Raw genomic sequence first — 14,934 nt, forward strand, 5'->3', positions numbered from 1 at the left:
TTGAGTCTGACGGCCATGGTAATAAAATACCTTATACGCAAGCGTAGAAATAATAAATGTTGCCCATTAATTATTATTGGTGGAACATGCATGAGGGATTTGAGGAACAGTGGTTTGTGTGGTAGCATGTTGCTTGAGAATCACGGGCCTATAAATCTCATACATAATGAACAAATGCAGGCATCCAAGGGAAAGTAACCTAAAATATAATACGCAAATGAGAAAAGTATCTAAAATTTCACCAGGCCGGTATATTAATTCTGCTGCATCTGCTGGTTGTAGGTACAATCAGTCCTCTACAGGTGTAGTTTATGATACAATGTATCATAGAAATAGTTTCTCAGCCTACAGAGACTGTAGGTTCAGTTTTAAAATAACAAGGTCTAGAATAACTAGTAGCAAACTGCACTGGTACCATTCAGTGACTATGTTATTCGGTGTCTAAGTAAATGGCTATAACTAAGTGATGAGTTTTCTCACTTTATTCAAAAGACAAAGAGGAGATATGAAACATCAACTCCTTTACTTTCATGTAGAAAGATCTACCATTGGATACCTCCTAAGATGTTAAAAATACATCATAAAAACTCACCGATAGGGATGGAAAGCAGACAGTGGTCGCCTGGAACCAGAGCCCAGGATGGGGGTGGAGAGTGGTTGATGAACAGTAGAGGGGTACAAAGGAACTTTCTGGGGCACTAGAAGTGCTGGATCTTGATTGTGGTGGTGACATAGGTGAACATAATGATCAAAACTCACTGAACTATAAAATAATAAAGTTGATTTTTTTAAGTGCCACAATTCACATTTCTTATTAGTTGTTAACCTCTTTTTTTTCCCAGTACCATCAAGAAAGTAACATTTTGCTAATATAATTGTCCTTGCCCCTCCAAATCAAATCTGACGATGTTAGTGCTGATCTTTGTCTAGCCATTTATCCACCAACACTCCTCTCTAATGCAGCTGACATTCACTCCTACCTGAGTACAATTAATAATGTTCATTTTTAGGTATCAAAGCAAAAAGGGGCTTTAAGACATCTCCTTTAAGGAGATGGTTTAAGGGGTGAGGATTATAAAAAGTATACAATGTTCTTTAATATTAAAGTTTAATTAGCATGTCAATAATTGATGTGATCCTGAAGGTTTTAATTTTTGAAGATAAATTAAAATGTGGAATGATGGTCAGCTTTTCAGTAATACCCTGGGTCAGATTCATTAAGCACTTGGTCTGTGCTTAGCCTACAAAAAAGTTCAGCTGTCAAAATTAAAAAGCAGGTTTATTTCTAAAAAATACATGGAAAGATTTATTTCCCAGACTCTTTTGCCATTTCTGCTAAAATTCAAAGGCAATTTTAGCCATGGATACAGGCACAGACTTCACTATCCAGACCATTAGGTAACATATTTAGTACAGGGGATCCAAGTTCATCATTAGACCTTGGAATTAATGCATATTACATATGCCAGTTTAGGAGAAACTAGAGAAAAAACACCTCCCTGCTCTGCTCCAACACTACCTCCTTTACCCTTGACAGTCACAGCTAAAGCTTAGCAAAGCAATTTCCTCATTTCCTGGATGCTGACTCTTACTTTTACTTGCTTCTTGACCAGAGTCAGGACTGCAATCTCAGAGGCCAAAACACCGAAAACAAAGACAGTAATGGAGAAAGCCCTAAGCTGTCAGAATAGAGGCATTGATTCAGGGTTTTGTGAATTTCACTCTTTCCTTAAAATCAAAGGATAACTTCCATTAGTTCAACATTAGAGACATTTCAGGAATCTGCCTCCCCTCAATTCCACCAGCAAACAATTAACAGTGACATGCGTACTGGGATACAGGCGGTATGAGATGCTGTGATGGGACCACAGAAGGAAGGTGTGGAATCCAAGTTCCCATCTAGAGCGGGAATCACCGAAAACGTCCTTTCCAGATAGTCAGGCTGCTTCTACAGGAACACTTCTGGGGACAGAGATTCACCAGCTTGGCAAGTCATTTGGTCCACAGCTGGAGGTTTAACTTCGAGGACATTTTCTCTTAGACTGAGCTGAAACAGACCCATCAAAGCCCCTTCTCTAACATCAGTTTTTCTTCTGCAGTGATACAAATATACTTCAATACCTTCCTGTATTATTCTTTATATAATTCCTATACATCCTACATATGTAAAGTCGTTTTTGAAATATTTAAGATGAATAATAGCCCCCTTAGGGCTCTCCTTTCTAGGCCCAAAAGGTCCTTTCAAAATGGGTTAACTTTCTGATTTCCCTCCACAGGACATGTCTGTCAGCCAGTGGGCCCTGGATCCCAAAACCACTGGCACTGACTGAGTTCGGGACACTCAAACTATTCTGCAAATGACCTATTTTCAAGTCCCAATCCTTCTGTATTTGAGGAACTGACTCATCCTTGTGAAATTCTCATTGCGTTAGTTTCGCCTGTCAATCAAACTCACTCAGATTCTCTTTGACTCAGGATTCTGCAAGGAATGACTAATGTAACCATTCCAGCTTTGTGTAATATGCCAACCTAAAAACCACTGCTTTAGCTTTCTACTTTAAAGTCACTGATAATGGGCGCCTGGGTGGCTCAGTCAATTAAGTGTCTGCATTCAGCTCATGATTCTAGGGTGCTGGGGTTGAGTCCCACATGGGGCTCCCTGGTCAGGGGAGAGTCTGCTTTTCTCTCTCTCTCTCTCTGCCCCTGCTTTCTCTCTCTTTCTTTCTCTCTCTCTCTTTCTCGTTATCTCTCTCTCTCTAATAAATAAATAAAATATTAAAAAACAATAAAGTCACTAATAGAAATGATAAAGAGGAGAAAGCCAAAAACAGAGCTAGTCCTGATGAATCAAAGAGTGAGAAAGTGTACTGGAGGATCATGGTAGGAGGGTAAGGGTTGCAGTTAGTAACTCTGACATTTATCAACCCTGTGATCCTGGAAAAATTTACCTTTCTGAGCCTGTTTGTTCATCTATACAATGATATTAATATCACCCAATAGGACAGAGAGATTATTGTATTTTACACATAATACATGTTCAGTAAATTTATGTTGAGCAGATGATAAGCCTTTTGTAAAGGGTGAAAGGTCATAAAATTATGAAAGGTCATAATCCAATACGCTTAATTGTCTCTAGTTTTTATATCCAAAAATTATTATGTAAGTCAACTGCTTAATTAGACACTTTTAGAAGCTGTCTTTCAGGTTACTAAAATAACAATTAGTAAAACTGTATTGTTATTGTAGAGCTCCCTCTCTTTACCTGCCTTTGATTACCTTTTGTGAACTCTTCCACTTTTTATAGGGGAAATAAATCCACTAACAGATTTTTTTCATAGTTCCTATTTTGTAATTTATCTTAATTATCTTAATTAGTCCTCTGCCTGCTCTCCAAGGTATTTACATGTTCCAAATTGTGAAACTTGTTAGACTGTGCTCTCGCCCAAAGCGAGGAACAAGTCTGATTTAGTCTGATGGGTCTGACATCCAAGTCTTTCCCAGTCTGGCCCCAGCTACCATTTCTGTGCATCTCTCCTGCATCCCAGGTCCCTCCTGCTCACCTGCAGCTGCTCCTGGCTACTTTTAGATGCTTCTGATGGCAACAGACCTCTGCCTGAAGGATGTACCTTTCACCCAGTCTCCTACATAGCTTTCAGGGCTCATCTAGTCCTTTCCTCCAGGAAGCCTGGTACACCTATGATTTCCCCCAGCAGAGTACTAGTCACATTAGGTCACAATTGTCCACCATGCTGCTGCTTCAGGGCAGAAACCATTTTTATCCATGTAACAAGATGCTTGGTACAGGGCCCCTTTCCCTGCAACGGCTGAATGAACAGTTCAGAGCTTGAGACACAGGACACTGGGGGTCTCTGCACAGGATGGAAGAATGCCTTTCTTGTTCTACTTGGACATCCTGCTTCTACATTATTCCTCCACTTCTCGCTCATAGCTGGCATCTTGTTTGCTCAGTAGATACTTGCTACTCATTTTTTTTTTTGAACATATAATGAATTCACACTTCTTTACAGGTTTGAATCCTCCTCCCACCCACCCACCCCCCTTCTTTTTCCAAGAGGTTTTGAGTTTAATGAGATTATTTACGGAGCTCGCATTCACCAGCGTGGCCACCAGAACAAAAATGCTGGGTGGGTCTTGTCAAAACGATAAAAATTATTTATACTGTATGCATTATTCCTACCTCCCCCTAACCTCACCAGAGGTAAAGCAGAGATCCTGTTTATTTGTCCTTGCTTTTTTACTTATTCCTAGAAATAATAATGTGTCACCATCGTTGGCCTCTCCAAGTCATCTGCTACTACTTTTAACTGGCCTCCTTGATTTGGACCAACCAACTCACTTTCGGCCAAATTAAGGAATTCCGGGGGCTAGAAAGCGCTAAATATAAATATCTACTTGCCCCGACTGCTCCCCCAAATGTTTCCCATTACTGGGGCTTCGAGCGCAAGCACACATCCAAGACAGCAATCACATCAAATAGGGCCAAGATGACCGCTCTCCCCCCTCCCCCGTCCCCCGACGTCCCAATCAGTCACCACCTCCCGGAAGGAAAACAAACCGTCCGAGACACATCCCTCCACGTGCAGCGGGCGCCCTAAGGCTGCCAGGCAAAGGGGCGACGCGCGTCCCCATTATTGCGCGCGCCGCCGCGCCCTTCCAGGAGTCCTCGCGTGACTGGCGGCGGTGTCCGCACCTTGGAGGCGGCGGGCGGGCTGGGGTGCAGGGGACGCGCGCGCTCGCCCGGGGATCGGGGCCCCCTTGGTGTCTGCGCCCCCTCTGCCTCTTCCCGGGCACCGATCGCCGCCTTCCCGCCCCGGGTGGGGCCGCGGGCAGCAGTGGCCCCGGGCTCTCGGCCGCTGCCTGGGAGCCAGAGGGTCAGCTTTAGTTACACAACAAAGTCTCTTCGTCACTGCGATCCGCCTGGAGGCCACAGCGGCCGGGCAGCCCTGGCAGGGGCCGGAGCGCCGCCGCCGGGGCCGAAGGTGGAAGAGAGCGCGCGAGGGGAGGGTGACCGGCGACAGGGTCCCCGGCGGCAGGACTTACTCGTGTCACAACTGCGGCGACGAGGGGCTGAGGAACCGGTTCTTCCAAAAACCAAACCGAAAATGGGTAACGGAGAGGCCAGGGCAGCGCTAAGAGGGGTACTGTCTCTGTGTTTAGGGCAAAAACTGCTCTGGCTTCCAGAAATTCGAGCCAGCGGTGGCTTTTTTCTTTCTTTCCTTCTTAAATGCGCCTGTGCGTCGGGTTTGAGGGGCGCCCTTTGCGCGGCTCCGAGTGCGCAACTACAGCAGGGCCGGCGCTGGCGAGGGCAACCCTCTTCTCAGCACCCGCGGTCTTCCCAGTACCCCCTTCTCGGCCCCCAGCCCCCTCTCCCGACTCCCCTCCGCCACCCGAGCCGGAGCCTGGGCCTGCTGCCCACGCCCCGCGGGGTGTCTAGGACTCCTCAGCCCTTACAGTGTTTAAACTGAGGGAGAAGGTGGTGGGGGTTGGTCTATCAACAAGGGGGAGTTAGGTGTGCTCGAGGTGGACCTTAAGGGAAGACAGGCGGAGTGACATGGTTTTTTTGTTCGTTTTTTTTTTTTTTTTTCTTTCCCCTGCTGGGGTGGGGAGGATTTAAAGGGATAAGCAGTCAGACTGAAACTTACTAAGACATCTGGGATTCAAATAATTTTATAAGTGGTCTTAAAGGTATGTACTCTTAACTTAAGGAAACTGAGACAAAGAGTAGTAAGTGGATTACCCACAAATCGTTCAGACAGGACTAAATGTCCCGTCTGGCCCTTTCTACTAATTCATTCTTTCTTTCTTTCTTTCTTTCTTTCTTTCTTTCTTTCTTTCTTTCTTTCTTCCTTTCTTTCTTTCTTCTTTAGCCTTTGTTGCATCACGGAACCCTTTGGGAGAGTAGGGTGAAGTTTCTGTAACCTCAAAATCCCTCTATCTGTGAGTTAATGAGAGCTGGAGCCAACCTGGATTCAACCTGTGAAGTATTTCGGCTTTGAATGAAGCATCCATCACAGACCTGTAACCTGAGATACTCGTTCTTTGGGAACTTCCGCTTACTTGATTAGGGGAATCCAATCACAAGCAGTGAAAGATATGCAAATACTTTGATGATTTGCTCTTATAAGGACTCAGGCTTCTCAGTGAGCATTAAAATGTTTGCAGTTCTCTCTCCCTCTCAAATAAAATGCCTACCTCTTCCTCGCTCAATTATTCACATCAAATGAGATCATGTAGGCAAAAGGCCCTCGGAAAGTATAAAGCGTGGCATGAATACAAATATAATTGTGCATACTCTTCAAACTCATCTAGAGTCACATGCTTTCCTGTTGTTTCTATCAGTCAAGTGTCTGTTGACTTGTACTAAATACCATGAAGTTAGAGTCAGAATCCTTCACCTTCAAAAACCATAGGTTATAGATTCCCAGATAAGACCAACACACAGGAGATAAGTAGAAACATGCACCGACTGATTTTTGGCCCTAAACTGCTGGGTGTTTATGTGGATGCAGACCCTGAAACTTTCCAAAATAGACCATATATATCAGGTAAGAAGACTTCTTGTAGAAGTCAGTGCGCTGATAGTTTGTTAACCTAATAGCCCCCAATATCTTGTCTTAATAAAAATATTAACCAAATCGGCAAATTGATGAGGATGGCTTTGCCTTTTGGAATCCATTGCTTATCCTTTCTACCATTATGACATAATTTTTTTTTTATAATATAAAAAAGCAAATCCAGAGTCTTTTAAAGCAACAATAAGGACAAACTTCCAAATACAAGTGTCTGCTATTAACTCACCAAAAGCAATGAAAGTTTCTTTTGTCAAAGACTACAGGTATGGTATTTATTTGAAAATTATATTTAAAAAGTCAGTCTCTATAACTTAGAAGTAACACATAATCTAAAAATTTTATGTATTAATACAGTCCTTTGACCCCAATCCTAAAATTTCCTTAATATATATATATAATATATATGTGTGTGTGTGTATATATATATATATATATATGTATATATATATATATGGCAGCTGCCAGCCCAAATATCTGATCATATTATTTTGTTTAACTTCTCAAAACCTAGATTCATATGGTCTTTGGATGAAAACAGATCTAAACTTTGAACCAGTTTCTGAATTTGAAGGTGTGGAGAATTATTTCATTCTTGCTCTTTAGGAAGTGCCATGTGTTTAAAATATTGGTAGTACTAGATTCAGAAGATAAAGTCATATTCAGAATTTTTTATTAAGGAAAATTGTTATTTGGCCAAAGTACACTTATTTTTGTGCAGTATACAAATTCTTCATATTCTCCAAAACGGGAGTAACAGGAGCCAATTTATTGAGTATAATGTATTCCAGACACTTGCTGGAATAAACAATGCTCTTGAGTCCCTCAGATGCACAGCCAATAGGGAGCTGTTGACTACTTGAGGTTTTTACACATCTCTCTGCCAGATCAGAAAACCAAATCCCAAATCAATCACAGGCACAGTGTGGATTTATAGTCCTGTTCGGGCATAGGGTCACAATCAGCAAATGCATTATACCACCTAAGATAGGTTTAATTTTAACATGAGACTACTTATTTTTTCATTTGATACAACTGTAAGTCTGAATAAACTTTTCAGTAAAAATTTAAATGTCCTTTTTCACACCAAGCCAAAACCCAATAAGACAAATAGTCATAATTATCCACTTGAGAACATATATGTTTCTATTCGTCTGTTGGTGTATTTATAAATATACGTATCTGTTGAATTTCCATGTAACTAGTAAATACCATAAGGAATCAATTATGTATCTGTTGGTTTATATTGGACTGAGAACATTCAGCTGCTTACTTGTCATAAAATACTAATCTTCACTGCTATCCTAACCTACCTTATGTACAATAAAGAAATGATAGGGTTTTTTGCACATGAGGGAACAAAAATTGCTTAAGTGTAGAGTTATACTCTAGCTTTATGGTATAAACACAGAACACATGTGACAGAAATGTATATTTAAACCCAGGTCCTATTCAACCTCTCAAATACAGATCCACAGAAGGCAGAGGGCAGGGGTACCTGGGTGGCTCAGTGGGTTAAGCCTTTGTCTTTGGCTCAGGTCATGGTCTCAGGGTCCTGAGATCGAGCCCCACATTGGGCTCCCTGCTCAGCAGGGATCCTGCTTTTCCCTGCTTCTCTGCCTACTTGTGATCTCTCTCTGTGTCAAATAAAATCTTTTTAAAAAAAAAGGCAGATGGCAAAAATCAACAGAAGTTTTGTAGTTCATTGAGCATTTGTATTCTGTCTACAATGACAGGTTAGGTGTGTTATGAACACTCCTGATCAAAAGAAATTTTATGCTTCTCTCTCTCACACACACACCCACTTTAAAATTCCTTTTATGATTTGATTTGGCAATGTAATTTCATATAGAAAAATCTGTCAAGGAGCGCCTGGGTGGCTCAGTGGGTTAAAGCCTCTGCCTTCAGCTCAAGTCATGATCCCAGGGTCCTGGGATCGAGCCCCACATCAGGCTCTCTGCTCTGCGGGGAGCCTGCTTCCTCCTCTTTCTCTCTCTGCCTGCCTCTCTGCCTACTTGTGAACTCTGTCTGTCAAATAAATAAATAAAATCTCTAAAAAAAAATCGTCAAATGCACCTAGTGGGAATTTTCCTTAAAAGAAGATGAAGATCCAGGCCCCTGGCTTAGATGGAGATTTACTTCGGAGCATCAGTGGGAGAAGACCAGACCATGTGGGAATAGCCAAAAGTCAAGTCAACTCTTCAGGTATGAGTTAGAAATTTTCTTATGTGCAGGAATCATTTAAAGAAACTTTCACTAGATCAGTCACTTTTTCCCCCAGTACTGGTCTTTTTTCATTTAGCTAAATCACTTAGTACTGTTAGCATCATGTTAACTCCTTCAGGGTAGAAGGTGTCTGGCCAGAGAGCATGAATGGAAAGCACTAGAATAATAGTGCCAAGAAAAATGATGCACAAGACTGATCTCTATGCTCTAGGGCCTGTATATTATAAAAAGTACGTGTGAGTTTTAGTCTACTGTAATATCCTGTGGTCTGAAAGTTAATGTCTATGCCTATTGCTCCTCTAAAAACACAGTATGAGGTAAACCCTGGAGAAATTTACTCACTAGACAGGAACTTATTATGTGAGCCATAAATTTTAACTTTTACACCCAATTTCTCATTACATTAGGACTGGTTTTCTAATCCATTTATTGTTGACTAACATTAGGAAATACATTTCCCCCTATCAAGACTTCCAAAGAACATCATCAAATTCTTTAATCATACCAGGCATTTTGGAAGTATCTAATGAGAGGATGCTTTATGCACTTATTGCTTGGGAAGCCAAGTGTGGGATACAATACAAGGTTCTTGCCCAGCTTTCTACTAAAGCAAAGACTTAAGGTTAATTTTCAAGTGATGTTTTACCCGTGTCTTAGGTCTCATAAATAAGTACTCTGTTAAACGTTATTGTACATTTGATTATTTTTTTAAAAAATACCTGTTTTGTTGCTCTTTTCCTTTTAGGTGAATCTTCCAAAGTTATTGAGATTCAGTCTTTCTGCATACTTAATCTAACATGTCTGATTTTTCTGTTCTTTTTATCATTTTTCTCCCTTGGCACATATATACTTTTCATTCTCAACTACTGTTAGAGTTGGAGCTCTCCTGAGCTTCCAATATGCTTTAATCCAGATCATTCTACTTATTAACATATATCCATTTGTGAGCTGCCTTTACTTTTATAAAGAGATGATATCTAACAAGTGCTCTGGGTGAATATGACTCCTGGATGTGGCAGTCACTTGTTCTTGCCCCTACTCCAAAGGCAATGGCTTGATTGTTCTTTTTACATTTCTGTAATATCATATGACAAACAAGCATCAGATTTATTCTTCTTTCTCACAACTAGGTACTTTTTAAAACAGCACCTTTTCCCCCAAGAATACAATTGCAGGTGTATTTTTAAAAAATCAAACATAATTGCTATTCCAACATAGTTTAGAACAGAACTGCATGCTCTATAAGTAAACTCTAATGGCCAGCAGAACGGAAATTTCTGGGAGTTTGACTCATGAAGAGTATGAAGTTGGACCTCAAGTTTATGACTTTCAGATTATATTTCCCCAGACTATGACTTGTGCTTATCTAGGTTAAATCTCATTTGCTATTTCCTGACCATGTTTTTGGCAGATAGCTGATAGTACTTTTGTTGACTTTTGGTTTATAATTGTGAATTACTATTAACATTTTCTTAAAATTGGTTCCATTTTGTGAGTCTGTCATTAGGCAAAAACAAAACTAAGCGGGTAGAAAGCCCAGGATAAGAAAGCATGGATTCACTGAAAAGATGTAACATGAAGGGTTTACCCTATAAGTGCATAGACTGTGGACTGAGGCCATTTAGATGAAACAATCAGCTCTCAATTGGCCAACAATAAGCATGAAGAACGGTACTAGAGGTAGCTATAAAGATAATTTTCAAACTGCCTTGCCTTGCCTGCCAAACCAAGTACCATCTAAATGCCAAAATTAGTGCCAAAGGAGTAGTGGGAAGGACAAAGCAAACAATCCACTGTTTGTTTGATAAGCATAAAATATTTATGGTGAGGAAAATTATGTTTCCAACATTGTAATTGTCTTTATTTCTTAACATGTAACAAGAGGCACTGAAGAGCTGTTCTTGGTAATGAAAACCTAATGTGTCCTTGAATATTAGTCAGATATTCAGAGAGCTGAATTGCTGATTGGGGTTGATGTCTTCTGTTTCTGTTTTTGTCTGTTATTTTCTTTGTTTTGTTTTGTTCTTTGCCTCCATGTGGGTTCTTTCCTAACACCAGACATTTTGTTTGCTTGCCTTGTTTTGTTAGAGTATTCCATTTTATCAAACAAATGTTTGATAGCTTAAGCAATTCTTGAAGAAATAAAACTTAAAACTGCTTTATGCATTGTTTAAGCCATTACCTTTACATGACATTAAATCTATAAATGACCTAAATCATAGCCCCAAACCAGGATGCTTATGGTGAGTATGAAAGGGGGGAATCCCAACAGATAAATTTTATTATTCACTTTTCAGAGTGCACCAGCCTATTGCCAGCTAATGGCCATTTTACTCTAGAAATCCTTGTCCCTGGATTTTATTTTTTAGTTTGCTTGTAGATCCTGAAATAAATGCCTAGCTCAATAATTTGCCTAAATCTAACATGAAACATATTTCCTTTCACATCATAGAATTTATTTATATATTCAAAAGGAAAACTCAAATCATGGCCCAATCAGCCAAGGAAACTGCTGGGTTAGCTGGGGCAAAATGTTTCTTGGAGTGAAAAAGGGGTTATTCTTCTGTGTATGTGTATAACATGATCCCTGGGATGACTGCATTGCGACCACTTGTAGTAATTTCTAATCTTTGAAGTTATGTAAAATTTTGTTAGCAGTCTCAAGTCATTCATTCAATCCGTTTGGGTGTCGTTCCAGCCACGCGGGGAATTCTTAGGCACAATCAGTTACAATGACATCGATGGAGGCTAAGCACACCGTGCATTTACCTGCCCTCAGTGCCGGTGGAATTGGATTGCGAGTGAGACTGGACGCCGGGCGTGTGAAAGAATGTAGAAAATTAAACGTGAGCTACAAATGCTGATCAAAAAAAACGATTTGCCTCGGAAAGAGGTGTTTACCGTTCAAGAAATGTTGCGAATGAGGCTGCAAGAGTCAAACTTGGATGACTCATTTGATGTGGAAATTGAGCTAGGAAGTTTGAGGAGAGAGAGAGAGAGAGAGAGACAGACAGACAGACCGACCGAGAGAGACAGTCTGGGGTCCCGCGCCCTGGGGGCTGGGTCGACGTCGGAGGAATCGCCCGACCAGAGACCGTGAAACGACGTGAGATGGATTCAGATAGTTAAGCAGAATTCACCTCGGGCAGGAGGTTTTTCTTTGTCGATTTCGCCTTCGTCTATGGAATTCTAGCTTCTCTTCCTAAGCCTTGTCTTTTTCCTCAAGCCTAGGACGCCGGCACAGTCTGATGCTCTCGGAAAAGCCCCGGAGACTCCGGGTTGCTGGTACCGTGTGCAGGCGCGTCCGGTCGCTCTGCCTGGTCGCTTTGCAATTTGATTTCAGGCCTTTTTCCCCCCTTGGCATTTTTTTTTTTTTTTTTTTTGACTACTTGAGAGGGTGGAAAAAAACTATATAAGAAATTCGAGAACAGACTGTGGGATGCAGAATCGCACACGTGGTCCTGCAAATGGGATAAGAGGGTGGGGGAGGTGGAGAAGACAGAAGTGAAACTAGAAATTAGGGTACGGCTTTAGAAATCGAGAATCTCCCTTATTATTTCCCAATATATGTTGTTTTTCGTTCTTCACAGCTGCACTTTGCCAATAAAAGTGGAAGAGGGAAGATAATGGCCTGAATAGTGACGTGCCTACGGACATAAATGTACAAGCAGCTCGCTGGCGGGGATTTTTGCGGAAGAACCTCAAAGAGGGCTGCCGTTCCCCGGGCTGTTTCTAAATAAATGTACATTTATTTCTCCATAGATTATGAACAGTTCTATTGTTCAAATCCAAGATGCGATAATGCATAGGCTCCCTAAAACAGGACATTCATATTTCATGTATTTAGAGATGTTTAAAACCTTAAGAATTAGACAAGATGAAAAGACATCCTTTTATGATCTGTTTTGGGTCGCCAAACAGGTAGGCGGATACGCGAAAAAAACGGTTTACTTCTGGAAGCTGTTTTGCTTCAGAATATATCTTCTATTTGCTAAAAGTTTATATTATCGTAAATAAAATCAAAAGACAAACTGTCAGTGCGATGCATCATTTGACAAGTAAAATCCAACACAAATTTTCTTCGGAAAGGGATGATAAAACAGAGTGCTACCGCTGACACCTCAGTTAAGTCACGATTTAAGAAAAAAAAATATTCCCTCCATAAGAACGTTCAGGTTTTTTTTTTCTAACATGTCTCGAGTTAAACAAAACATGTTAACAAGATTGTAACGAAAACTCTTCATGATGTAAACATCCAAAGAAAGAAATTCTAGATTGATTATCTTCAGGGACCGCAAAGATTTTATTACTAGATATCACTGAAATAGTGGAACCAGAGGCTGAAAGCCTTAGGACTCTAACTGGGTGGTGAGGGGATTTTAGAGAACCATCTCCCAATTAAAAACAAAAAACAAAACAAAACATAAAATGTAAATGGAATTAGTTGAGCCGAATTTCATTTTTCCAAGATTAAAATATGTAATTACTCGGTTTGGAAGGCCCATTGCCAATTCATGAATGTATCAGAATAAAACACAAGAGCAAGTGCCAAATACCTGTGGTTTATGTAAACTACATAAAATCACGGGGTTTTTATATTTAGATGGATAATAGACGGATATAAAATGATAGATAAAAATCAGTTGTTATGGCTTGTCGTGGATTTCCATGTGCTTTTTAATTTTGCTAAGGTTCCAAATTTTTTCATTTACGAACACTTGTCCAATATAAGCTTCTGAAACTGCAGCAGGCATCATTTCCTTGCTTCACTTCTCAGAAGTACATGGGAAAAGACAGCCAGAGATGCTTCTAAGTGAAGCGCGTCCTTGCTGCTTGACCTCCGGAAACAATGAGAAGTGTTTGGCTATCTCCGCCAGGATGCTGGGTGTGAGGGGCGGAGGCGAGGGGACTTCAACTGCCGTGCCCCATCCCACCTCTTTAAGAAGCTTTGATTCACGCCCATCTAGCACCAAACTTGGGGTGCGAGGAAGGAAAGGAGAAATTCGGGCCGGAGCGGGGCGGGGAGGGGGAGGGTACTGGTGGGGGCATTTTACCCCGCCTGGGTGAGGAAGGCTGACCTGGAAAGCCCTCTGGGACTCTTCGGTCCCATGGAGGGTTAGGTGGAAGAGCACCCAGGCCTGCTTGTAGAACGGGTGTCTCCGTTTCTCCGTTGCGGGTCACTCCCGCCGGCGGTTGCTCTGGCCGCCTGCGCACCCGCTGCAGCCGCGAGCCACCGGGGCTGGGAAACCCGCTCCCTCCCAGGCGGCGCCTATTACCAGCAGCTGCTTCTGCTTAGCCCCGCGAGGATCAGTTTGCCCCAACCCACGGCCTCTCTATGGGCTCGATCTCCTCCCACCCCTCCCTTCCCTTCCCCGCCTCCCCCACCTAAAGCTCCGCAACGACCCGGGATATTCTCCGCGGTGGCGCAGTCACGCGCGCAGGTTCTGAGCTCCAGAATGGGACACTGGGGGAGGGAGCACGAGGAATGAACCAGAAGGACCGGGAGGCTTTGAACCCACCCAGGGAGGTTGGAGGAAGGCTCTGGGGCGGTGAGATTAGGAGGCCGTAGGCGGGAAGGGCGCCGGGCTCCGCTTGCAGCAGGCAGCTGCCCCTCCACCCGCGCCGAGGAAGGGGTCGGAGGCCTGGGCGGGAGAGAGAGGCGGGGTACCCTACCCGCCACCTGTAGCGTCGGTGGGATTGAACCCACGAACTGGATGCCGGCGTCGCGGCCCTTGGCGCGGGGCCCCGAGAACTGGGGTAAAACTGCCCCGGCTGGCGCTGGAGAGCGCGCGCGGATAGCCGAGGCACAGCTCGTCGGGGCTGCCCCCGCATTCCCGCGTGGCGCGCCGCACTTTCAGCTGGGGCTAGAAATAGCGTCCCGGGAAGTGGTAGCAGGAGCTCTTAAAACGCTTTGTGGAAACTGGGCCAGGCAAGCCGACGATGCTCGGAATGCCGCGGCGGGCGCGGGGCACTGGGCTCGTTTCTGCAGGGGCCAGCGGTGCAGGCCGCGGGCCGCGCCACGAAGAGAGCCCTGCTGCAGCGGGCTGCATTCGGTTTCTCTTCCGAGCGCCGAGAGGGAGTGGGACCCCGGGCCGCGACAAGAGCTGTCTGCCGACGG

General features: G+C 42.9%; 2 protein-coding genes across 11 annotated transcripts in view; one reads left to right on the forward strand and one right to left on the reverse strand.

Moving 5' to 3' along the window:
- The window catches only part of EYA1 (EYA transcriptional coactivator and phosphatase 1), a 359,116-nt gene extending 354,331 nt beyond the window's left edge, over positions 1-4,785 (reverse strand). For 7 of the 10 annotated variants that reach the window (XM_032316550.1, XM_032316548.1, XM_032316544.1 and 4 more), the window contains exon 1: positions 4,577-4,785. The gene's annotated coding sequence lies outside the window, so the exon portion shown is untranslated. Of the gene's footprint in view, positions 1-592; positions 605-1,831; positions 1,880-3,560; positions 4,010-4,576 lie in introns of those variants that run through there. The other 3 variants (XM_032316539.1, XM_032316538.1, XM_032316540.1) reach the window with 3 other exon arrangements.
- On the forward strand, positions 218-9,810 carry LOC116575527 (collagen alpha-1(I) chain-like). The gene is made up of 4 exons (XM_032316885.1): positions 218-278; positions 4,618-5,159; positions 8,693-8,795; positions 9,562-9,810. The coding sequence occupies exons 1-4, from the start codon at positions 218-220 to the stop codon at positions 9,687-9,689; spliced, it is 834 nt and encodes a 277-aa protein (XP_032172776.1). The 3' UTR covers positions 9,690-9,810.
- Positions 9,811-14,934: the final 5,124 nt, after the last annotated feature.

The sequence above is a fragment of the Mustela erminea genome, chromosome 16, assembly GCF_009829155.1.
Source record: "Mustela erminea isolate mMusErm1 chromosome 16, mMusErm1.Pri, whole genome shotgun sequence".
NCBI classification, from domain to species: Eukaryota; Metazoa; Chordata; class Mammalia; order Carnivora; family Mustelidae; genus Mustela; species Mustela erminea.

Coding starts and splice junctions, on each gene's coding strand:
- LOC116575527 (XM_032316885.1), top strand. CDS start 218: ATGAGAAAAGTATCTAAAATTTCACCAGGCCGGTATATTAATTCTGCT. Junction 279..4,617: donor TTCTGCTGCATCTGCTGGTT/GTAGGTACAATC, acceptor GGGCGCCCTAAG/GCTGCCAGGCAAAGGGGCGA. Junction 8,796..9,561: donor AAGTCAAGTCAACTCTTCAG/GTATGAGTTAGA, acceptor TTTTCCTTTTAG/GTGAATCTTCCAAAGTTATT.